We start from the raw sequence: 25,937 nt of genomic DNA on the forward strand, positions 1-25,937 counted from the left end.
TCCTCTCTCTCCCTCTTTCTTTCTTTTCTTTCTGATGGAGTCTCATTCTGTCACCCAGCCTGGAGTACAATGGCATGGTCTCAACTCACCAGGTTCAAGCAATTCTCCCACCTCAGCCTCCTGAGTAGCTGGGACTACAGGCACGTGCCACCACGCCCGGCTAATTTTTGTATTTTTAGTAGAGACGGGTTTCACTATGTTGGCCAGGCTGGTCTCCAACTCCTGACCTCAGGCAATCCACCCACCTTGGCCTCCCAAAGTGCTGGGATTACAGGGGTGAGCCACTGAGCCCTGCCCCAAGTTCTTTCTTAATCTTCATTTTTTTCCCCCAAATTTGCTTTCCTAAGTAGTGACATGAATTCCAAAATTATCTCAGGTTTCTTTCCCTTACCCAGCAAAATTCGCATTCCCTTAGGGCAGCTGATTTCAAATAGCTATTTGGTAGAAACAGTTGACTAAAGAAAATGTAAAGGGTAGGCCAGGTGCAGTGGCTCACGCCTGTAGTACCAGCAGGTGCGAGCCACTGCGCCCAGCCTATCTCCTTTGAGAGGCCAAGGCAGACAGATCACTTGAGCCCAGGAGTTCGAGACTAGCCTGGGCAACATGAGACAACCCCCCCCCCCCCCAACCGTGTCTACAAAAAAAAATACAAAAAAAATATATAATAGGTAAATATTGGGCCAGCTGTGGTGGTTCACACCTGTAATTCCAGCACTTTGGGAGGCTAAGGCAGGAGGATCAATTGAGGCCAGGAGTTCAAAGTTGCAATGAGGGATGATAGTGCCACTGGGAGTGCACTGGAGTTAGCCTGGGTGACAGAGTGAGATCCTGTCTAAAAAAAATAAAAATAAAAAGGGTAAATGTTGGATGATGTGTTTCATAAAATCTTGTTATTTACAAATAAGACTTTACTACATTTATAAATTAATGACTTTAAAAGATTTGTACAGCCACCATCATTTTTTGAGATTTAATCTAGAAGTATCTCAAACCAAAGGAGTCTAAAATGAATTCATTGTTTTATTTTCAAAAGCTGCTTTCCTTCCTGAATTAGCTCTTTTGATTGGTGGCACCATCAGTTACCCATTTACTCAAACCAGAAATCTGTGAGTCCCCTTTCTATCCCCATCTAAAACGACCAAGGTCTGTTCAGTAGATCTCTCAAATGTTTCTCATACTCATACCATTGCCATTATATTAATAGTAGCATAGATGGGCTGGGCATGGTGGCTCACGCCTGAAATCCCAGCACTTTGGGAGGCCCACAGGGGGTGGGTGGATCACAAGTTCTGGAGATCGAGACCAGCCTAGCCAATATGGTGAAACCCTGTCTCTACTAAAAATACATAAATTAGCCGGGCGTGGTGGCAGGCGCCTGTGATCCTAGCTACTTGGGAGGCTGAGGTGAGATAATTGCTTGAACCTGGGAAGCGGACGTTGTGGTGAGCCGAGATTGCGCCAGTGTTCTCCAGCCTAGGTAACAGAGCAAGGCTCCATCTCGGAAAAAAAAATACATATTAGCATAGAGGATGGGGAGGCATCTAGGAAGACTAGACAGAAAGAGACTGAATGCAAAGAGAAAGATCTAAGTAAGATCAGCTTAAACATATGCACCAAGACTTCAGCACCAGCCACATCTTTGTTGTTGTTTGTTTTTGAGAGAGGGTCTTGTTCTCTCACCCAGGATAAAGTGCAGTGGCACAATCATCGCTCACTGCAACCTCCAATGCCTGGCCTCAAGCAATCCTCCCACCTCAGCCTCCCAAATGCAGAAACTATAGGCATAAGCCACCATGCCCGGCCTCACTTTTTAGTCTGGGAGATTGGCAAGATGGAAGCAGAAAAACAGGAATGGGCTGGGTGCAGTGGCTCACGCCTGTAATCCCAGCACTTTGAGAGGCCAAGGTGGGTGAATCACGAGGCCAAGAGATCGAGACCATCCTGGCCAACATGGGGAAACCCCGTCTCTACCAAAAATATAAAAAAATTAGCCGGCTTGGTGGCGGGCACCTGTAGTCCCAGCTACTTGGGAGGCTAAGGCAGGAAAATCACCTGAACCCGGGAGGCGGAGGGTGCAGTGAGCCCAGATTGCACCACTGCACTCCAGCCTGGCAAAAGAGCGAGACTCTGAATCAAAAAAACAAACAATCAAAAAAAAAAAAAAAAAAAAACCAGCAATGAAGAGAATAAAACTGTCAGATTTGTGCCCACATTTTTGGAAGTCCAGGTTTCATCCCAGAGAGTAGGAGATGGGCTGGATAACGGAAAGTAATCCTGAGGACCCTACCCTCTTCTCATCTGGGGCTCAGAAAGATGCTGCCCTGAAGGCTACCCAATACCAATCTAAAAAACAAGCGTACCAAACTGGCTGTGCTGTGGGATCAGGCCATGGAAGGCTCAGAGATTTATCTTTCCGCAGTCCAGCGTGGATGCTGGGGTGGGGTGGGTGGTAGACAGCAGGTGGCTCTGAGGAAAGGGCTGCAGTGAAGGCTACCATCACAGCCACACTTCAGAGATGTCTTGTGTAGCATTAGAGTCAAAAGTGGCCAAGTTAGACAGGAAACAATGCTAAAAGAATGGATTCTGAGTTCTGGTAGCTCACAGCTACAACTCTCAAGGCCAGTTGGATATTCAGAGACCAAGAAAACAAGGAACATTGTTTCGAGACCAGAAGACACAGAGCAAAGGTCACTATATGAATCAAAAGGCTCCATAAATCTTTATCTACCTTGATCAACTAACAGAAGCCATATTTCACTCCCCCCTTCCCTTTTTTTTTGAGGCAGAGTCTCACTCTGTTGCCCAGTCTGGAGTATAGTGGCACGATCTTGGCTCACTGCAACCTCTGCCTCCTGGGTTCAAGTGATTCCCCTGCCTCAGCCTCCTGAGTAGCTGAGATTACAGGTGTCTGCCACCACGCCCAGCTATTTTTTTGTACTTGTAGTAGATACTGGGTTTCACCATGTTGGTCAGGCTGGTCTCGAACTCCTGGCCTCAAATGATCCACCCACCTTGGCCTTCCAAAGTGCTGGGATTACAGGCATGAGCCACCACAGCCGGCCTATATTTAGCAAATTTTCTTCTTTTTTTTTTTTGTTTTTGAGATGGAGTCTTGCTCTGTTGCCGAGACTGGAGTGCAGTGGCGCAGTCTCCGCTCACTGCAACCTGTGCCTCCCGGGTTCAAGCAATTCCCCTGCCTCAGGCTCCCGAGTAGCAGGGATTACAGATTTTCACCACACCATGCTTAGCTAATTGCATGACTTGAGAGACAGGATTTTCACCATGGTAGCCAGGCTGGTCTTGAGCGCCTGACCTTGTGATCCGCCCTCTCAGCTGCTTGAAATGCTGGGATTACAGTGAGCCACACCGTGCCTGGCCATATTTAGCAAATTTTTCTTTTTCTTTTTTTTTTGGGAGACGGAGTCTGGCTCTGTTGCCAGGCTGGAGTGCAGTGGTACGATCTTGGCTTACTGCAACCTCCGCCTCCCAGATTCAAGCAATTCTCCTGCGTCAGCCTCCCGAGTAGCTGGGACTACAAGGCGTGTGCCACCATGCTGTAATTTTGTATTTTAGTAGAGGCAGGGGTTTCACATGTTGGCCTGATGGTCTCGAGCTCTTTGACCCTGCGTGATCAGCCCTTGGCCTCCCAGGAAGTGCTGGGATACAGAGTGAGCCACTGTGCCTAGTCCGTATTTAGTAAATTTTCAGTGAATACATTCCTTCTATAGTGGGAGGGACAAAGCAGGCAAGCCCGAAGAGGGTAGGAGGCAGGGACTGGACTCCAGAGGCAGGGGTTGCACACTGGACCAAACCGAGGACTGGCTTTCAAAAAAAAGCCCTAGGGCGGAAGCAGCTTTCTTTTTTTTGTTTGTTTGTTTGTTTGAGACAGAGTCTCGCTTTGTCGTGGGGCTGGAGTGCAGTGACCGGATCTCAGCTCACTGCAAGCTCCGCCTCCCGGGTTTACGCCATTCTCCTGCCTCAGCCTCCCGAGTAGCTGGGACTACAGGCGCCCGCCACCTCGCCCGGCTAGTTTTTTGTATTTTTTAGTAGAGACGGAGTTTCACCGTGTGAGCCAGGATGGTCTCGATCTCCTGACCTCGTGATCCGCCCGTCTCGGCCTTCCAAAGTGCTGGGATTACAGGCTTGAGCCACCGCGCCCAGCCAACTGAAGCAGCTTTCTATAAGACATACCTATCAGCGTGCCCTGTCAGTTTACCATTGCCATGGCAACACCCGAAAGTTACCACCCATTTCCATGGCAATAACCCGACAACCCAGAAGTTACAAACCTTTTCCTAGAAATGTCTGCATAAACTGCCCCCTATTTTGCATATGATTATAAGTGGGTATAGATATGAGTGCAGAACCGCTTCTGAGATGCTATTCTGGGCACACTATGGGGTATCCCTGCTTGCTAGGAACAGTACCTCTGCTGCTGCTATACACTGCCACTTCAATACAAGTTGCTGTTTAACACCACCAGCTTGCCCTTGAATTCTTTCCTGGGAGAAGCCAACGACCCTCCCTGGCTAAGCCCCAATTTGGGAGCTTGCCTGTCCTGTATCAAACCTACTGTTTCGAAAACATGTCCTTTATTCCCAGATGAATGCAGCTCTATGTGTACAAAGTATACTGAGAGGTGGTGGTGGGCCTCCTCTTCGTCCGCTCAGCCCAAGTCAGAAAAAGTGGAGACAGAAAATAGACCTGCACACAAATATGACCAATATTCCTTCGCCCCATCAAAAACAGCCTCAATACTGGGATTCCTGCTTCAACGCGTGTACAGACTCTTCTTAGAGGCAATTCCTGTGAATCCAAAGCTCTTGAGGAACAGGGAGTAAAACAGAATGGCTATTGTCTAGAGGCCTTCTAACTTCCACCTGGATACATTTACCCATCTTGTTTTGGCATATTAAAAAGGCTTTCAAGGACAGGCATAGTGGCTCACTCCTGTAATCCCAGCACTTTGGGAGGTTGAGGTGGGAGGATCACTTGAGCCCAGGAGTTTGAGACCAGCCAGGGCAACAGAGCCAGACCTTGTCTCCATAAAAAGTAAAAAAATAAAATTAGCCGGGGTTGTGGCGTATCTGTAGTTGGTAGGCTGAGGGGGAAGAATCCCTTGATCCTGGGAGGTCAAGGCTACAGTGAGCAGAGATCGTGCCACTGTACTCCAGCTTGGGTGACAGAGTGAGACCCTGCCTCTTAAAAAAAAAAAAAAAAAAAAGACTTTGGCCAGGCATGGTGGCTCACACCTATAATCCCAGCACTTTGGGAGGCTGAGGCCAGTGGATCACTTGAGGCTTGGAATTCGAGACCAGCCTGGCCAACCTGACAGAAACCCCTGTCTACTAAAAATATAAAAATTAGCTGGGCGTGGTGGCATGCACCTGTAATCCCAGTTACTCAGGAGGCTGAGGCATGAGAATCGCCTGAATCTGGGAAGTGGAGCTTGCACTGAGCTGAGATCGTGCCACTGCACTCCAGCCTGGGCAACAGAGGGAGACTCCCTGTCAAAACAAAAACAAAAACAAAAGGCTGGGCGCAGTGGCTCACGCCTGTAATCCCAACACTTTGAGAGGCCAAGGCAGGCGGATTGCCTGAGGTCAGGAGTTTGTGTTGAGTCTGGCCAACATAGTGAAACCCCATCTCTAGTAAAAATACAAAAATATTAGCTGGGCGTGGTGGCATGTGCCTATAGTCCCAGCTACTTGGGAGGCTGGGACAGGGGAATTGCTTGAACTACAGAGGCAGAGGTTGAGTGAGCCGAGATCGCACCACTGCACTTCAGCCTGGGCGGCATAGCGAGACTCCATCTCAAAAACAAAACAAAACAAAAAAAACAAGACTTTCAAAGGAAACACTGAGGCCTCAGAAATATACCCTTGTGTTTTTCATTCTGAGCCTGGAATTCCTTAGTTAGACTGCCTCACCAAACATGTTTTAGTTTGTATCCAGTGATGAATTACTTATCATTTCACACTGCCATGAGCAGAGGGCCTTGTGCCTGGGGAACCCTGTCTTCTCTTCCTTTTTCAGTGACTCTCTCCTTGCAGGTGGGAAAATGTCGTTTGTGAAACCAGAGAAATTGATTCACATAGAAATAACTGCGTATGTTCCAGAAGGCTAGACAAACAACAGGACTAGTAATTTCAGCCTTCCAGTGATTATAGTTATTGTGCTTAGGAAGAAACTCCTCCCTTCCTGCCCTCATTAACTGCTCCCCTCTGCTGCCCCCGTGACTGTCTTCACTATTTTTGCAAGGCCAAGGAATCTCTTGAAATGGAATTTCCTTCCCTTTAGAAATCAAAAGTAAACACTTAAAGTACACAAGATAACCGATTTTTCCTTAACAACTCTTACTTAATGATACTCTCATTGCGGTCAGGGGTGGAAGTTGGGAATCTATCCAGCCAATTGAATACAGGAAGTAGTAGTACTACCTATATAAGTAGGAGTTCACTAACGGGATTCAATATCAAGACCCTGTCTCCTGTCTGTCATTACAACCTATTATACAAGATAATCATAGGGTTTTAGAACTGCAAAAACCCTTTACAGGTCAGGCACGGTGGCTCACGCCTGTAATTCCGGCACTTTGGGAGGTCGAGGCGGGTGGATCACGAGGTCAGTAGATCGAGACCATTCAGGATCCAGGCTAACATGGTGAAACCTCGTCTCTACTGAAAATACAAAAATTAGCAGGGCGTGGTGGCACATGTCTGCAATGCCAACTACTTGGGAGGCTGAGGCAGGAGAATTGTTTGAACCCAGGAGGCGGAGGTTGCAGAGAGCCGAGATCGCACCACCGCACTCCAGCCTGGCGACAGAGTGAGACTCCGTCTCAGAAAAAAAAAAAATGGGGGGGCTAGGTATGGTGGCTCACACCTGTAATCCCAGCACTCTGGGAGGCTGAGGCGGGCAGATCACCTGAGGTCAGGAATTTGAGATCAGCCTGGAAAACACGGTGAAACCCCATCTCTACTAAAAATACAAATATTAGCTGGGCGTGGTGGCAAGCGCCTGTAATCTCAGCTACTCAAGAGGCCGAGGCAGGAGAACCACTTGAACCCAGGAGGCAGAGGTTGCAGTGAGCCGAGATCGTGCCATTGCACTCCAGCCTGGAGGACAAGAACGAGACTTCCTCTCAAAAAACAAAACAAAACAAAACAAAAAAAAGCCTTTACAGATTTTTCTTTTCTTTCTTTTTCTTTCCCTCTTTCTTTCCCTTTTCGCTCTCTCCCTCTCTCTCTCTCTCTCCCTTTCTTTCTTTCTTTCTTGATGGAGTTGTGGTCTTGCTCTGTTGCCCAGACTGGAGTGCAGTTGTGCCATCACAGCTCACTGCAGCCTCCACCTCTTGGGCTCAAGTGATCCTTATGGCTTAGCCTCCCAAGTAGTAGCTGGGACTACAGGCCTGCACAAGCACAACCTGGGCTTTATTTTTTATTTTTATTTTCAGAAATGGTCTGGCTATGTTGTTCAGGCTTGTCTCAAACTCCTACCCTCAACTGATCCTCCCACCTCAGCCTCCCAAAGTGCTGGGACAGATTTTCTAATAAACCCCTTCATCATACAGATGAATAAGCTGAAGTTTACAGTCCTTATCCTTGTGACTGTCACTGAGTGGGTAATCAGCAACTACTAGCTCTTTTGTTTATGGCCTAAGTTGTTCAAAATGACCAGTCCATACTAGAATATAAGCTTCCTAATTTCAACACCAGTTTCTTTCACCTTAATCATACTGAGTGATGTGCTTTCATTGGGTCTACTATAAAAATCATTATAGCCATAAATTTTATTTATTTATTTATTTACTTATTTATTTGAGTGGAGTCTCAGTCTATGGCCCAGCTGGGATCACAGGCGTGAGCCACCATGCCCGGCCAGCCATAACTTTTACTTCATTTAGTTTTTTAATGGCTTGAGATATAATTCACATACCATCTGATTCACTCTTTTAATGTGTAGAGTTGAATGTCTTTTAGCATATTTCCAGAGTTCTGTATTCATCATTATAACCAATTTTTAGAACATTTCCATTATCCCAAAAAGAAACCCCATATCTATTAGCAGGCACTCCCATTTCCCCTCATCTGACCCTGTCATGCCCCTCAGACCTAGCCAATCACTAAATTCACATTTCATATGAATGGAATTGTACAATATGTGGTCCTTTGTGACTGACTTCTTTCACTTAGCTTTTTCAAGATTCAGCTTTGTTGCTGGGTGCGGTGGCTCACGCCTGTAATCCCAACACTTTGGGAGGCCGAGGCAGGTGGATCACCTGAGGTCAGGAGTTTGAGATCAGCCTGGCTAACATAGTGAAACCCCGTTTTTACTAAAAATACAAAAAATTAGCCGGGTGTGGTGGCACACACCTGTAATCCCAGCTACTTGGGAGGTTAAGGCAGGAGAATCGCTTGAACTCGGGAGGTGGAGGTTCCAGTGAGCTAAGATTGTACCATTGCACTCCAGCTTAGGCAACAAGAGCAAAATTCTGTCTCAAAAAATTCAGCTATGTCATGGCATGTACTTTAAAATTCTTTTTTCTTTTCTTTTATTGATTGATTGATTGATTGATTGATTGAGACAGAGTTTTGCTCTTTTTGCCCAGGCTGGAGTGCAATGGTGCGATCTCGGCTCACCGCAACCTCCACCTCCTGGGTTCAAGTGATTCTCCTGCCTCAGCCTCCCGAGTAGCTGGGATTACAGACATGCGCCACCACCCTGGCTAATTTTGTATTTTTAGTAGAGACAGAGTTTCTCCATGTTGGTCAGGCTGGTCTTGAACTCCCGACTTCAGGTGATCCACCTGCCTTGGCCTCCCAAAGTGCTGGGATTACAGGCGTGAGCCACTGTGCCCTGCATCTTTTTTCTTTTCTACTCTTTCTCTTTTTGAAATGGAGTTTTGCTCTTGTTGCTCAGGCTGGAGTGCAATGGCTCGATCTTGGCTCACTGCAACCTCTGCCTCCCAGGTTCAAGCGATTCTCCTGCCTCAGCCTCCTGAGTAGCTAAGAATACAGGCGCATGCCACCACGCCTGGCTAATTTTCTATTTTTGGTAGAGACAGAGTTTCTCCATGTTGGTCAGGCTGGTCTTGAATATCCGATCTCCGACCTCAGGTGATTGGCCCGCCTCGGCCTCCCAAAGTGCTGGGATTACAGGTGTGAGCCACTGTGCCCTGCCAAAAAAAATTTTTTTTTTTTTCCCAGAGATGAAGGTCTCACTATGTTGCCCAGGCTGATCTCCAACTCATGGCACAAGCCATCCTCTTGCCTTGAACCTCCCAAAGTGCTGAGATTACAGGCACGAGCCACCACGCCCACTCCCCTCCCCTCCAATGACTTTCTTTTTATTGCCAAATAATAGCCCATTGTATATATATGTCACATTTTATCCATTCATCGGTTGATGGTTATTTAGCTGAATTTTAACTAACTGTTATCTCATAACTGGCAGAAGCTTATAATCAAGACATAAGTGTAAAACTTTCTATGTTGAATTTATACCTAAAGAAGTATACTTATTAGGAATGACAATTAAAATCTCTTACTTGAAAAATCGATACTTTTTTCTTTTCTTTTCAAAAATGTTTTTTGAGATGGAGTCTCACTCTGTCGCCCAGGCTGGAGTGCAATGGCATGATCTCTGCTCATTGCAACCTCCGCCTTCCGGGTTAAAGCAATTCTCCTGCTTCAACCTCCTGAGTAGCTGGGATTACAGGCACGCGCCACCATGCCCGGCTAATTTTTCTATTTTTTAGTAGAAATGGGGTTTCACCATGTTGTTCAGGGTGGTCTTGAACTCCTGACCTCATGATCCGTCCGCCTCGGCCTCCCAAAGTGCTGGGATTACAGGCATAAACCATCACGCCCGGCCGATACTTTTTTCTTTAAATTTTCTGATGCGTATGGTAATACTGTGGAAAGAAAAAGTAAAGCCTGCCCGTATGTTTTTCGGCTCTTCTGATCCCCCAGGAAAAGAGAGGCATGTATGTAGGTAGATCAGGTGAGTGATAGCCCTCAGGAAGAGAAAATAAAAGGATTCACATCAAGACTCTTTTTGGTTTTCAAGTATGAAAGGTTAAGAAGAGAAAGGGCATTTGGGGCTCACAGCTAACCAGCTGGTCGGCATTCCTACTACCCAAACATCTAAATGACATAAGGGTGAATGTGAGGTGAGGGTGAGAATGGAGAAAACACAGGAAGCAAATTCAGTCCCATCCGGCACTTTAGACTTAGTATTTTCATCCTTGTCCTTCCAAATTTATAGGTTTGTTCTTGCCCAACCTTCATATTGTTTTTGTGGGTCTCCAGGTGGGTCATGCGTAGGAAACTTTAGGGAACTACTTCATACTTGGTGGGAAGTACTTGAACTTGTAAACCCCAAGCTAAGGGTAGTTATGATCCCGGTGGGTGGCCAGTTCTCCCCCTAAATCTATGTTTATCCTGCCTTTCCTCCCCCTTTTCTTAAACGAGTCGGGACGGAGAACTGAGTCACCTAAGGCGGGGAGAAGGGACTTTTGAGAGTGTCTTCCGTCCCATTTGCGGACGTCAGGTGAGCACACCGGGAAGCGATCTTGACTCAGCCCGCTCTGGCGTGGGCGTTGTGCCATTCCCCACACGTGACGCTCTGCCAGGCGGCAGAAATCTCACTTGTCATGGGACTTATTCACTCCAGTGACTCCACCCCTTTCCTCCTCTGCTCCCCAACCTCCCACTTACCCTTTCCGCCCCACTTCGAGACTTGAGGAAAGGAGGGTGGCTGGAGCCTGGAAATGTCCCCGTCCCAAGTTGGCCAGAAGTAGCAGACACACTATTTGGGAAAGTGCAACATGTAACTTTTCAGTTTCACCCCTCTCCAGAATGCTATCACCCTTCCTGTTTATTTTTTAATAACTTGAGATATAATTCACACGCCATATGATTCACTCGCTTAACGTGTGAAGTTGAATGTCTTTTAGCATATTTAGAGTTATGTATACATCACTATAATCAATTTTTAGAACACTTTCATTATCCCAAAAGGAAATCCCATACCTACTAGCAGTAACTCCAATTTCCCCTCATCTCACCCTTGCTCTTCCATAGCACAAAACAGCCCTATTCTAGTCGAGACCACCTTTCCACTTGGGTAGACCCTGGTTATGGTTTTTTCCCCTCCCTTTCTGTTTCCCATTTTTTTCGGAGCCCGGAATTCTCAATCTGGAGAACTGGTTTGAGTCCCGGCTCAGCCCGTTTCCCGTTCCAGGGGCGTGACCTTGACAGCACCGCCACTTTTCTGGGCCTAGTTTCTTTGTCTGTGAAACGAGGTCCAAACATCTGCCGCTTTACGCCCGTTGTGGGGATGAAGTGAGAAGGTGCTTTGTGAGCTTTAAAAATCCATAGAAATGCCAGCTAAGTTAACTCGTCACTCTTCCCGAACCCCTCCCTTTCCCCTGGGACCCGCCCCGCGAATCCCGCCGTGGATGGACACTTTTCCCACCCTCCGACCGCAGTCTTTCCCATTGGCGCCCGCATCATCTTCGCGGCGCCGGGTGTTGACGCCACGGCTTCCTCCGCCGGCGCCCGAAGACGCATGGCCCCGCCCCCGGCCGCGCCTGGCCTCCCGCGGTGCCCCGCCCATCAGGCCGACGCGTCGCCAGCCCCGCCCCGCGGATGACGTGTGGCGCGCGCGGCCCGGCCGCCCCGGCAGTTGGTGCAGCGGCGGTTGGGGTGAGAGCGCACACGCCACCCCTCCCCTCCTCCGGCCCCGACCCCCACCCCGCCGGGCCCAGCCCCAGCCCCGGCCCGGGCTCCAGCCCTAGTCCCCGTCCCAGCCCAAGCCGGGCCAGTCCCGTGCGGGCCGGTGCCGCCCCTCAGCCGGCGACGCCCCGGGCCGCCCGCCCGCCCGCTTGCCACCATGGAGCTGGAGGACGGTGTGGTGTATCAGGAGGAACCCGGCGGCTCCGGGGCCGTGATGTCGGAGCGGGTGTCCGGCCTGGCCGGCTCCATCTACCGCGAGTTCGAGCGGCTCATCGGGCGTTACGACGAGGAGGTGGTCAAGGAGCTGATGCCGCTGGTGGTGGCTGTACTGGAGAACCTGGACTCGGTGTTCGCGCAGGACCAGGAGCACCAGGTGGAGCTGGAGCTGCTGCGGGACGACAACGAGCAGCTCATCACCCAGTACGAGCGGGAGAAGGCGCTGCGCAAGCACGCCGAGGAGGTGAGGCCGGCGGCAGGGCGGGGGCCGCGGGATCCGTCCCCGGGGGCGGTCGGGGCGGGGGTCGCGGCCGGGTCGGGGACTAGAGGCGCGACGGGCCTCCTGGAGAGCTGGCCTGAGGCCGATGCCCCCCGGGACCGAGCCCGGCGGCCTCCAGGTACCCCGGGACCCAGGCTGGCGTTGGAAGCCGAGGCCGGCTACTGAGTGTCCTGGGAAGGGAGCGAGATGGAGGAGGCAGGGCCCGGGGAGGAAGCGACAGCCTGGCCTGAGGACACATGGGGTTAGCCAAGGGCGGAGATTGTTGGGTGTCTGGTTGCTTCTTGTTGTTGAGGGAAGTTTCCGACCACCGTGGGATAGTCAGATGGCGGTTCAAAGTTTTACCCCTGGGGAGGGGGACACTTCTGTCCTGGATATGTAACTTCCGCTAGTTCCAGTACCTTTCCAGGGGGTTGCCTTGCTTTGGGAAGTTAGAGATCTCCCTCTTTCGGTCAGTTTCTTCTTGACGTTTTAATCTTGTTGAGAAGAGGTCTTATTTTATATTCTGTGTGCCTTGGTTGACACTTTGTCAACTTTTAGATGTTGTGTGGCAGTATTCAATGAATAGATAAACAATTTCATGGGTATCCCAAACCAGAGCATTCCACAGTATCTGGAGGTAACCTTGGACAGTTCCCTTCAGAAACCCTCCATTTATTTATAAAAAGGATTGGGGGGCGGGGTTGGGAAGATGTAGGTGACAGTTGACAACACTTTTTCCGTCTGAGTTTCCTTCTCAGACTGCTGTTTCTCGATGCGAGATTCCAGCCGCCATTAACTCACCGAACGTGACCAGGCCTCGACTGAACCAGTTCGATTAAAGTATTGGTCTTTGAGGTGATGGGATTTTAAGCTTCATTAGCGTTATGGACATATCAAGACAGGTCATTATTTTACTGAACACCATTTCATCTTTTTTGCTTTTGGATTGTCGGCGGTGATCAGAGGCGTGCTGATGAAGGACGGCGGTAACCAGAAGACTTGAAAGAGTTTTTAGGATGTAGCCAGCTCATTTTGCACTGAATAGTAACACCATTAAAAATTTTTGTTTTGTCATGTATACCTTTGCATCTGGTTAAATAGTTCTTTCCTTTTTTAAAAGCTTGACTGTAGTGATGATTTTTAGTTCTGAGTGTGAGTTCACTACTCAGGGAATGGTGATAGATTTTAAACAGGTAGAGCTCTTTTTTTTTGGGGTTATAGTCTCGCTCTGTCCTGGGCTGGAGTGCGGTGGGGTGATCTTGGCTCACGCCCACAGCCTCACCTGCAGGTGAGCCTCTGCCTCCCGGGTGAGCCTCTGCCTCCCCTGTTCAAGCGATTCTTGTGCCTCAGCTTCCTAAGTAGCTGGGACAACACTCCCCGCTAATTTTTGTTTTTAGTAGAGAGGGGATTTCTCCATGGTGCCTAGGATGGTCTTGAACTCCTGACCTCAAGTGATCTGCCCACTTTGACCTGGGGCTGACCATGCCAGTGCTGGGATTACAGGCGTGAGCCACTGCACCCCGCCGGAATGGACTATTTCAAGAGCTTTTCCTTTCATATAGGGAAGGATGGGATGAAAAACCAAATAATGATAGGATCACAATTTCCACTTGTTTGTTAGCACTCTTTGTAGAACAGAGGTCAAGTGCTACTTCTGAGAGGGCTTGCTGCTGCTTCATGCTCACTGGCCCTTGCCAGTGTGTGGATATACATGGAAGTGACTGGGAATTAACCACATGTACACACAGGTGACAAGCAAGCCTGACATGACCTTTTACCTCACATAAAATAAATGCTCCTTCCAGCCTTAAACTCCTGTCAGTCTGTGTAAATATAGGCAAAATGCCAAGGTCACACGTGCCAAGAAAACCATATGCCACAGGTTGCAGAATCAGAAAACAAAACTGACCGACTGCTAGACCCTGGGTTCCATATTAATTTCTTAAGTAAATGACTTTAAAAAAATAGGTTATCCAGTGAATTTATTTGTAGTTTATATTTTTTCAGTCACATCTATAAATTCTCTGCAGTGAAACCATTGGGCAAAGGGTCATGACCTGAGAACAGAGAACATTCATGAAAAGCTAAATACGCCAACTCCCAGGCCACAAACATAAACACATCTTGTTATCAGACAGTCTCTCTCTGTCGCCAGGCTGGAGTGCAGTGGCACGATCTCGGCTCACTGCCTCCCGGGTTCAAGCAGTTCTCCTGCCTCAGCCTTCCGAGTAGCTGGGACTACAGGCACATGCCGCCCCACCCAGCTAATATATATATATTTTTTTGTATTTTAATAGAGATGGGATTTCACCATGTTGCCCAGGCTGGTCTCGAACTCCTGAGCTTAGGCAATCTGCCCACCTCAGCCGTCCAAAGTGCTGGGCTTGCAGGTGTGAGCCACCGCGGGCCCAGCCATTGGTTTTCATGAAAGATCATAAATCGTGTGTTGCTCAGTATCCAGAAATTGTCTCCCTTTGGCCAATATGTAGAGTGAATTCTGTGTTTAGTTTTCTGTGAGTGCTTTGTGCCCTTTTTTTTTTTTTTTTAAAGACGGAGTCTCGCTTTGTCGCCCAGGCTGGAGTGCAGTGGCACAATCTTGGCTCACTGCAACCTCCGCCTCCTAGGTTCAGGTGATTCTCCTGCCTCAGCCTCCCGAGTAGCTGGGATTACAGGCCTGTGCCACCATGCCTGGCTAAATTTTTTTGTATTTTTGGTAGAGACGGGTTTTCACCATTTTAGCCAGGATAGGCTCAGTCTCCTGACCTCATGATCTGCCTGCCTCGGCCTCCCAAAGTGCTAGGATAATAGGCATGAGCCACCGTGCTGGCCTGTTTGTGTATTTAATGTGGAGACCAAGAGTCTATTATAGCAAAAGTAAGTGCCTCAGCGTATTTACAGCAAAAATGATTTGAAAACAAGGAAATTATCCATCACCAGAGAGAGTAAATTCTGAGCACCTTTGTGGAAACTTAGGTGGGTATGTAAATAGTGAGAATGTTTTAGGAGTGTGTGAGGTGCTATAATCTCTTGCTTGCAGGAATTCTCAGCAAGGCATCAGAAATTTAGTCTTTATATTGATAGGACATATTTTGAATACCTTCTGACTTTTTTCTTTGCTTTTATTTGAATTTTTAGTGTGGAGCTAGTCTGCTGTTTTAGGGATTCTTTAAAAACGACCTAAAGAAAGGCTAATTTTAGATAGATTTGGACTTGTTTCAGATGCTAATCAAGAAATCTGTCATCTTATGCCCGTCACTCTCTCCTTTGGGCTGCCTGCGACACACCTCTCCGTTCTTTAACCAAGACCCGTCGGATGCCTTTGCCCATGCTCTAGAATGCTCTCCTTAGAGTTTTACATAGCTAGCTCCTCACTTTCTACTCTGTTTAAATTTGACTTTTTCAACCAGAACATGCTGTTGACTCTGTCCAGAATAAGCCCTGTGAACCTATTGAATAATTTATTTTTAAATCAGTGACTTTTAAATTTAAATTCTTTTTGGAGACAGAGTCTCACGCAGTCACCTAGGCTAGGGTGTAGTGGCACAGTCACAGCTCACTGCAGCCTCAATCTCTTGGGCTCAAGTTATCCTCTGGCCTCAGCCTCCTGAGTAGCTAGGACCACAGGCATGCATCACCACACTGGGCTAATTAAATTTTTTATAGAGACAAGGTCTCACTATGTTGCCCAGTCTAGTCTGGAACTCTTGGGCTCAAGTGATCTTCCTGCCTTGTGGATCCTGCCAAAGTGTTGGGACTTACAGGGGTGAGCCACTGTGCCCAGCCCAGTGACTTTTTAAAATAAAAATCTGGATACAAAATGATCTGGAGAGAGAGGTTATAACTGGGTATGTTAGGGGTTTTCTGCAACTTCTGATTCTTTTAAAACAGGCATGATTTGCTTTAATTTTAAAAAGAGGGCCAGGTGTGGTGGCTCACATCTATAATCCCAGCACTTTGGGAGGCCAAGGCAGACGGATCACTTGAGGTCAGGAGTGTGAGACCAGCCTCGCCAACATGGTGAAACCCTGTCTCTACTAGAAATACAAAAATTATCCGGGTGTGGCGGCGGATGCCTATAATCCCAGCTACTGGGGAGACTGAGGCAGAAGAATTGCTTAAACCTGGGAGGTGGAGGTTGCGGTGAGCTGGGATCGTGCCACTATACTCCAGCCTGGGCAATAGAGTAAGACGCCCTCAAAAAAAAAAAAAAAAAAAAAAGATACTTCTGAAAAGTAGACATACGAGTTTAAAGAACCTTTTCCTTCGGAATTTAGTTCCTAGTGATTCTGTGGGTCTTGTATGTTATCACCGTTATTCTCAAAGTGAGAGCTCATTTAACATCATTTGGTAGAGGGAGACTGCACATAAAAACAAAGATGCACCATCTTCTTTCCTTTTCTTTTTTTTTTTTTTTGAGGTGGAGTTTCGCTCTTGTTGCCCAGGCTAGAGTGCAATGGTGCGATCTTGGCTCACTGCAACCTCTGCCTTCTGGGTGCAAACGATTCTCCTGCCTCAGCCTCTCAAGTAGCTGGGATTATAGGCATGCGCCACCATGTCCGGCTAATTTTGTATTTTTAATGGAGATGGGGTTTCTCCATGTTGGTCAGGCTGGTCTCGAACTCCTGACCTCAGGTAATCTGCCTGCCTCAGCCTCCTAAAGTGCTGGGATTGCTGGTGTGAGCCACCACGCCCAGCTCCTTCCCCCCCCCCCTTTTTTTTTTTTTGGTGGAGTCTCGCTCCGTCGCCCAGGCTGAAGTGCAGTGGCGCCATCTCAGCTCACTGCAAGCTCCGCCTCCCAGGTTCGCACCATTCCCCTGCCTCAGCCTCCCGATTAGCTGGCACTACAGGCGCCTGCCACCACGCCCGGCTAATTTTTTGCATTTTTAGTAGAGACAGGGTTTCACCGGGTTAGCCAGGATGGTCTGGATCTCCTGACCTCGTGATCTGCCCGCCTCGGCCTCCCAAACTGCTGGGATTACAGGCGTGAGCCACCGCACCCGGCCATCTTCCCTCCTTTTTGAGATAGACTCATACATGGAGAGAATGGGCTACAGAGAGAATGTCTTTACTGGGAATGGATTGTGTGATTTTGTGACTGCTTTTTTGTGGCCTTTTGCTTAAAAAAAAAAAAAAAAAAGGATGAGTTCAAGCCTGGGCAACGTAGTGAGACACCTTTCCCCCCAAAACCATAAAAAAAATAGCTGGGTGTGATGGTGCGAGCCTGCAGTCCTAGCTACTCAGGAGGCTAAGGCAGGAGGATCACTTGAGCCCAGGAGTTTGAGACTGCAGTGAGCTATCAGGGCCACGGCACTCCAGCCTTGACAACAGAGCAAGACCCTGTTTCTTACCAAAAACCAAAACAATAGGATGATTGAATGCAGAGGTGAGAGACACTACTGAGAATTTTCTAACTTGTTCCCACGGAATTAGCACTTAAAGGAGTAACAAAATGATTTTTGTTTAAATGGAGACTTTTGACACTTTTTTTTTTTTTTTTTGAGACGGAGTCTCAAAAAATTTTCTAACTTGAGAATTTTCTAACTTGTTCCCACGGAATCAGCACTTAAGGCAGTAACAAAATGATTTTTGTTTAAATGGAGACTTTTGACACTTCTTTTTTTTTTTTTTTTGAGATGGAGTCTCACTCTGTCACCCAGGCTGGAGTGCAGTGGCGTGATCTTGGCTCGCTGCAAGCTCCGCCTCCTGGGTTCACGCCTTTCTCCTGTCTCAGCCTCCCGAGTAGCTGGGACTACAGGTGCCCCTCACCATGCCCGGCTAGTTTTTATTTTTTAGTAGAGACAGGGTTTCACCGTGTTAGCCAGGATGGTCTCGATCTCCTGACCTTGGGATCCGCCTGCCTCGGCCTCCCACAGTGCTGGGATTACAGGTGTGAGCCACCGCGCCCAGCCGACTTTTGACACTTCTTATCTTTGGAAGTGTATGAACATGGAACCCATAAGACTCATGGGCAAGAAAATAGGTATTGACATTCATTGTTCTTGTTTCAGTGTTCTCACTCATTTTTTTTTTTCCGAGACAGAGTCTCACTCTGTCGCCCAGACTGGAGGGCAGTGGCATGATCCTAGCTCATTGCAACCTCCACCTCCCAGGTTCAAGCAATTCTCCTGCTTCAGCTGCCCGAGTGGCTGGGATTACAGGTGTGTACCACTACACTCAGCTAATTTTTGTATTTTCAGTAGAGACAGGTTTCACCATGTTGGCCAGGGTGGTCTCAAACTCCTGACCTCAAGTGATCCATCTGCCTCAACCTCCCAAAGTGCTGGGATTACAGATGTGAGCCACCACACTTGGCCCACACTTGATATTTTAGTTTTTAATTTTATTTATTTTTGATACTGAGTCTTACGCTCTGTCGCCTAGGCTGGGGTGCAGAGGCACAATCTTGGCTTACTGCAACCTCTGCCTCCTGGGTTCAAGCAATTCTCCTGCCTCAGCCTCCTGAGTAGCTGGGATTATAGGCGTGCATCATCATGCCCAGCTACTTTTTGTACTTTTAGTAGAAATGGGGTTTCACCATGTTAGCCAGGCTGGTCTTGAACTCCTGACCTTGTGATCCGCCCACCTTGGCCTCCCACAATGCTGAGATTACAGGCATGAGCCACTGTGCCCAGCCCATTTTTTAAAAAATTTATTTTTGAGACAGAGTCTTGTGCTGTCGCCCAGGCTGGAGTGCAGTGGCATGATCTCAGATCACTGTAACTTCCACTTCCCAGGTTCCAGCGATTCTCCTGCTTCAGCCTCCCGAGTATCTGGGATTATAGGCATGCGCCAGCATACCCAGCTAATTTTTGTATTCTTAATAGAGACGGGGTTTCACCGTGTTGTCCAGGCTGATCTCAAACTCTTGACCTCAGGTGATCCCCCTGCCTCGGCCTCCCAAAGTGCTGGGATTATAAGTGTGAGCCCCCGCACCTGGCCTAAAAAACACATATTTTTATATTTTTATAGATTTTTTGATTGATTGATTGAGATGAGATCTCACTCTGTTGCCCAGGCCAGAGTGCAGTGGTGTGATCCCAGCTCACTGCACCCTCTGCCTCCGGAGCTCAATGATCCTCCCATCTCAACCTCCCGAATAGCTGGGACTATAGGATCATGCTGCCATGCCTGGCTAATTTTTGTATTTTTTGTAAAAATGGGTTTCCCATGTTGCCCAGGCTGATCTTGAACATTTGGGCTCAGATGATCCTCACATCTCAGCCTCCCAAAGTGCTGGGATTACAGGCATGGGCCACCGCACCCGGCCATACTGTGTTTTATTTTCTTAAGAATTACAGCGTTCAGTAGTTTGGCATAATAGGCACACCCAAAAATGTTTGAACTGAACCATGGGAATTTATATATTAATGTAATAGAGAAGTGCTGAGTTGAGGGTATAGAATTTTATTTTATGTTATTTTTTTTAGACAAGGTCCGGCCCAGGTTGGAGTGCAGTGGTATGATCTTGGCTCACTGCAGCCATTGCCTCTTGGGCTCAAGCCATCGTTCCGTCTCAGCCTTCCAAGTAGATGGGACTACAGGTGTGCACCACCATGCCCAGCTAATTTTTTTTTTTTTCTTTTTGAGACGGAGTCTCACTCTGTAGCCCAGGCTGGAGTGCAGTGGCCGGATCTCAGCTCACTGCAAGCTCCGCCTCCCGGGTTTACGCCATTCTCCTGCCTCAGCCTCCCGAGTAGCTGGGACTACAGGCACCCGCCACCTCGCCCAGCTAGTTTTTTGTATTTTTTAGTAGAGACGGGGTTTCACCGTGTTAGCCAGGATGGTCTCGATCTCCTGACCTCGTGATCCGCCCGTCTCGGCCTCCCAAAGTGCTGGGATTACAGGCTTGAGCCACCGCGCCCGGCCTAATTTTTAATATTTTGTAGAGATGGGGTTTCACCATGTTGCCCAGGCTGGTCTCGAATTTATGAGCTCAAGTGATCTGCCTGCCTCTGCCTCCCAAAGTGCTGGGATTACAGGCGTGAGCCACCGCGTCCAGCTAGGGCTTTTTTTTTTTTAAGATTAGCATACTTTTTCAGTAATTCCACCACCCCCCCAACTTTTTATTGGGAAAACTTTCTTTTTCTTTTTGAGACGGAGTCTCACTCTGTAGCCCAGGCTGGAGTGCAGTGGCCGGATCTCAGCTCACTGCAAGCTCCGCCTCCCGGGTTTATGCCATTCTCCTGTCTCAGCCTCCCGAGTAGCTGGGACTACAGGCGCCCGCCACCTCGCCCAGCTAGTTTTTTGTATTTTTTAGTAGAGACGGGGTTTCACCGTGTTAGCCAGGATGGTCTTGATCTCCTGACCTCGTGATCTGCCTGTCTCGGCCTCCCAAAGTGCTGGGATTACAGGCTTGAGCCACCGCGCCCAGCCAGGAAAACTTTCAAACATATAGAAAAATGGAAAGTATATTTGTCATTTGTATACCCACTGTATAGATTCAGTCATTGTTTTATTTGTCTGTATATGTGGATGTGTGGGTGTAGATACACATACACACATATACACATATTTAATTGCTGAACCATTTTAAATTGCAGACATTATGATTCTTTGCCCCTCAGTATTTAACTTATTTAAATTACAGACATTATGACACTTTGCCTTGGGACTTAACGTATGTATCTCCTAAAAAATGAGAATATTCTGCCATATAACCACTATATTATTTATGTTTGAGAACATTTCCAGGACCGGGTGTGGTAACTAACGCCTGTAATCCCAGCACTTTGGGAGGCTGAGGTGGGCGGAACACTTGAGCTCATGAGTTGAAGATCTGCCTAGGTAACATGGCAAAACCTTGTCTCTACAAAAAATATAAAAATTAGCCTGGTGTGGTAGTGCGTGCCTATAGTCCCAGCTACTTGGGTGGCCAGGGCAGGAGGATCGCATGAGCCTAGGAAGTCAAGGCTGAGGTAAGATGTGTTCATGCCACTGTGCTCTAGCCTGGGCAACACAGTAAGACTCTGTCGAAAAAAAAAAGAGAATCTTTGTAATATCATCTTATATTAATTTGAATTAATTTTTAAGAGCCCGGTATATGTCAGTTATTATAGAGCTGACTAGCTTCTTAATATGTTTATAATGAATTAATGAAACTCATCTGAGAGGAAGTGATTACATTTTAGTTACTTTTCTATACGAAATTTAAATTTGAGGCTGGGCGCGGTGGCTCATGCCTGTAATCCTAGCACTTTGAGAGGCTGAGGTGGGCAGATCATGAGGTCAGGAGTTCGAGACCAGCCTGACCAACATGGTGAAAACCCATCTCTACTAAAAATACAAAAATTAGCTGGGCATAGTGGCATGTGCCTGTAATCCCAACTACTCCGGAGGCTGAGGCAGGAGAATCGCTTGAACCCGGGAGGTGGAGGTTGTGGTGAGCCGAGATTGTGCCACTGCACTCCAGCCTAGGCAACAGAGCGAGACTCCATCAAAAAAAAAAAAAAAAAAAGGCCGGGCGTGGTGGCTCAAGCCTATAATCCCAGCACTTTGGGAGGCCGAGACGGGCGGATCCCAAGGTCAGGAGATCGAGACCATCCTGGCTAACACGGTGAAACCCCGTCTCTACTAAAAAATACAAAAAAACTAGCCGGGCGAGGTGGCGCCTGTAGTCCCAGCTACTCGGGAGGCTGAGGCAGGAGAATGGCGTAAACCCGGGAGGCAGAGCTTGCAGTGAGCTGAGATCCGGCCACTGCACTCCAGCCTGGGAGACTGAGCGAGACTCAGTCTCAAAAAAAAAAAAAAAAAAAGAAAAGAAAAAAATTTAAAATCTATAGAACGGAATTAAAATTGGCTAGTTTTGTTTTAAAATTATCACATTGGCCAGGTGTGGTGGCTCACGTCTGTAATCCCAGCACTTTGGGAGTCCAAGACGGTCGGATCACCTGGGGTCAGGAGTTCGAGAGCAGCCTGACCAACATGGAGAAACCCTGTCTCTACTAAAAATGTAAAATTAGCCAGGCGTGGTGGTGCATGCCTGTAATCCCATCTACTCAGGGGACTGAGGCAGGAGAATTGCTTGAACCCGGGAGGTGGAGGTTGCAGTGAGCCGAGATCGTGCCATTGCACTCCAGCCTGGGAAACAAGAGTGAAACTCTGTCTCAAAATAAATAAATAAATAAATAAAATTATTAGATAAAAACTGTTATGGACCAGGCACAGTGGCTCATGCTTATAATCTTAGCAGTTTAGGAGACCAAGGAAGGAGGATAGCTTGAGCCCCAGAGTTCCAGACCGGCCTAGGCAACATAGTGAGACCATATCTTTACAAAAAATAGAAAAATTAGCCAGGTGTGGTGGTATACACCTGTGGCTCCAGCTACTCGAGATGCTGAGGTGGGAGGATCCCTTGAGCCCAGGAGTTCGAGATTGCAGTGAGCCCCGATTGTGCCAGTGCACTCTGGCACACTGTACCACTTGCTCTGGATGACAGAGCAAGACCCTGTCTCAAAAAGAAAATAATTTTTTCCCCTTTTTGAAACTTTGAGATATAGAAATACAGAAACTGACCCTACATTTAATATTTTTGCTAGTAACTTTTTTTTTTTTTGAGACAGAGTCTCACTTTGTCACCCAGGCTGGAGTGTAGTGGCGCAATTTCATCTCACCACATCCTCCACCTCCTGGGTTCAAGTGATTCTCGTGCCTCAGCCTCTGAGTAGCTGGGACTACAGGTGCCCGCCACCACACCCAACTAATTTTTGTATTTTTAGTAGAGACGGGGTTTTGTCATGTTGACCATGCTGGGCTTGAACTTACGACCTCAGGTGACCTGCTTGCCTCAGCCTCCCAAGATGCTGGGATAACCAGTGCCAGCCATTGCCCCACGGTCATCTTTTTTTTTTTTTTTTTTTACTTTTATCATTTCCAGGATATCTTGTTTCTGACTTGTTTACCTGTTCTGCCAGGATTATAGAGCCTGAGAAATTCTTTTACCTGCTGATAAGATTTCCTTTGGGGTATAGGCCTAGAATTTTTGTGATTCTGGATTCTATTATTGCCCCCCCCCCTTTTTTTTTTGAGACAGAGTCTCATGCTATTGCCCAGGCTGGAGGGCAGTGTTGCAATCACAGCTCACTGTAGCCTCAACCTCCTGGGCTCAAGCTATCCTCCTACCTCAGCCTCCCAAGTAACTGAGATTACAGGTGTGAGCCACCATGCCCTGTCTATTATTGCTTTTTTTTTTTTTAAGCTTTTTTTTGAGATGGAGTCTTGCTCTGTTGTCCAGGCTGGAGTGCAGTGGCACGATCTCGGCTCACTGCAACCTCCACCTCCTGGGTTCAAGCAATTCTCCTGCTTCAGCCTCCTGAGTAGCTGGGAGTACAGGCGCGTGCCACTATGCCCAGCTAATTTTTGTAGTTTTAGTAGAGATGGGGTGTCACCATATTGGCCAAGCTGGTCTCGAACTCCTAACCTTGCAATCTGCCCACCTTGGCCTCCCAAAGTGCTGGGATTACAGGAGTGAGCCACCGTGTCCGGCTATTATTGCCCTTTAAAGTGTGTTTTCTCTTGTTCTTCCTGCAGTTTTAATTTAATTAATTATTATTATTTTTTGGTAGAGATGGGGATCGAACTATGTTGCCCAGGCTGGTCTCGAACTCCTGGTCTCAAGTGATCTGCTGCCTTGGCCTCCCAAGGTTCTGGGATTGCAGGCGTGAGCCACTGCGAACGGCCTTCCTACAGTTTCTTTTAAAGAGCTGGATGGGAACTTTATGATTTTCTAGTTCTATCTTATCCCATTTCCCCAAGTAGGTGGAAGGATAAAATAGAAACGTAGATGGTTAGAAAGAACAAATATTTATTTATTTATTGAGCCAGGCTCTGTTCTTTTCCTTTTTTTTTTTTTTTTTTTTTTTTGTGAGATGGAAAGAATCTCACTCTTGCCCAGGCTGGAGTGCAGTGGTGGGATCTTGGCTCACTGTAACCTCCGCCTCCCGGGTTCAAGTGATTCTTCTGCCTCAGTCTCCCAAGTAGCTGGGACTACAGGTGCACACCACCATGCCTGGCTACTTTTTGTATTTTTAATAGAGACGGGGTTTCAGCATATCGGCTAGGCTGGTCTTGAACTCCTGACCTTGTGATCCGCCAGCCTCAGCCTCCCAGAGTGCTGGGATTACAGGCGTGAGCCACTGCACCCGGCCTTTTTTTTTTTTTAAAAAAAATTAAGATGAAGTCTTGCTCTGTTGCCCAGACTGGAGTGCAGTGGCTTGATCTCGGATCACTGCAACCTCCACCTCCCAGTTTCAGGTGATTTTCCCACCTCAGCTTCCTGAGTAGCTGGGATTACAGGCACCCACCACCACACCTGGCTAATTTTTGTATTTTTGGTAGAGACAAGGTTTCACCATGTTGGCAGGCTGATCTTGAATTCCTGACCTCAGGTGATCCACCTGCCTTGGCCTCGCAAAGTGCTGGGATTACAGGTGTGAGCCACCGCGCCTGGCAGAGCAAGACACTGTTCTAAGCCCTGGGGATGTAGCCACTAATGAAACAGACAGGGAAGGTAGCCCATGTTTTCTTGGAGTTCACATTGCAATAAACAATAAGCAAACCAGTTAATTACAGATGGTGATAGATGCCATGCAGGAAATAAACAGGGTGATGGGATAAAGACTAGAATGGCAGGCACTTTATTTTACTTAAAATTTTTTTTAAATTTTATTTTTCTTATCTATTTATTTTGAGACACGGTCTTGCTCTGTCACCCAGGCTGGTGTGCAGTGGAGTAAGTGATCATAGCTCACTGCAGCCTCGAATTCCTGGGCTCTAATGATTCTCTTACCTCAACCTCCTAAGTAGCTGGGACTACAGGTGTATGCCATCATGCCCAGCTAGTGTGTGTGTGTGTGTGCGCGTTTGTAGAGTCGGGGGGATCTTGCTGTGTTGCCCAGGATGGCCTCGAACTCCTGGCCTCAAGTGATCCTCCTGCCTCTGCTTCCCAAAGTGCTGGTATTACAGACATGAACCACTGCGCCCGGCCATAATTTTAGTTTTTTTAACCAAGCAAGCAGCAGTGAAGAGGTAGGCACTTTAGATGGAATAAACAAGTTAATAAAGGTTAAGCTTTAAGTGTTTATTCAAGGTACTGGGGAATAAAAGGGAAGAAAAAAAGGTTAAGCTGCTCTTGCAGCAAATAATTCATTTCATCTTATAAGGTAATTATTTAGATCTGAAACTTTAGATACTTATTCAGATTGTCTTCTACTCATTCTTGAACATTCAGAAAAGTTCTCATAAATACCTTTCTTGTTTTCTATCTTATTCCTTCTCATACTTGATGTCTCAGCAGTGTTTTTTGGCTACTTCTTCCTCTGAGAAACATTATATTTAGGTTTTTTGACTTTGAAATTCCTTGGCTGTCCTCTTACCTACCTGACCATTCTGTGGATTCCTCTTACTCAGATGAATGTTGTACTCCTGGGCATTTTTTCTAAGGTCCTCTATTCCCAGGGGTTCAATTTACCGTTTGTTGATTATTCCAAAATGTTTAACCCATTCATCTAACAGAAATTATTTATTTACTTATTTATTTATTTTTGAGATGGGGTTTCACTCTTGTTGCCCAAGCTGGAGTGCAATGGCATGATCTCACCTCACCATCACCTCCACCTCCTGGGTTCAAGCGATTCTCCTGTCTCAGCTCTGAGTAGCTGGGATTACAGGCATGTGCCACCACACCTGGCTAATTTTGTATTTTTAGTGGAGATGGGGTTTCTCCA

At 47.5% G+C, this 25,937-nt stretch overlaps 1 protein-coding gene across 16 annotated transcripts in view; it reads left to right on the forward strand.

Moving 5' to 3' along the window:
• Positions 1–11,668: 11,668 nt before the first annotated feature.
• Positions 11,669–25,937, forward strand: part of SPAG9 (sperm associated antigen 9) — a 159,759-nt gene continuing 145,490 nt past the window's right edge. For 12 of the 16 annotated variants that reach the window (XM_021929030.2, XM_021929035.2, XM_021929036.2 and 9 more), the window contains exon 1: positions 11,669–12,201. In XM_021929030.2, coding sequence (XP_021784722.1) covers positions 11,899–12,201 — 303 coding nt within the window. In that variant the 5' untranslated portion in view covers positions 11,669–11,898. The remainder of the gene's footprint in view (positions 12,202–25,937) is intronic. The other 4 variants (XM_009190271.4, XM_009190274.4, XM_009190275.4 and 1 more) reach the window with 2 other exon arrangements.

Source organism: Papio anubis, chromosome 17, assembly GCF_008728515.1.
Source record: "Papio anubis isolate 15944 chromosome 17, Panubis1.0, whole genome shotgun sequence".
NCBI lineage: Eukaryota > Metazoa > Chordata > Mammalia > Primates > Cercopithecidae > Papio > Papio anubis.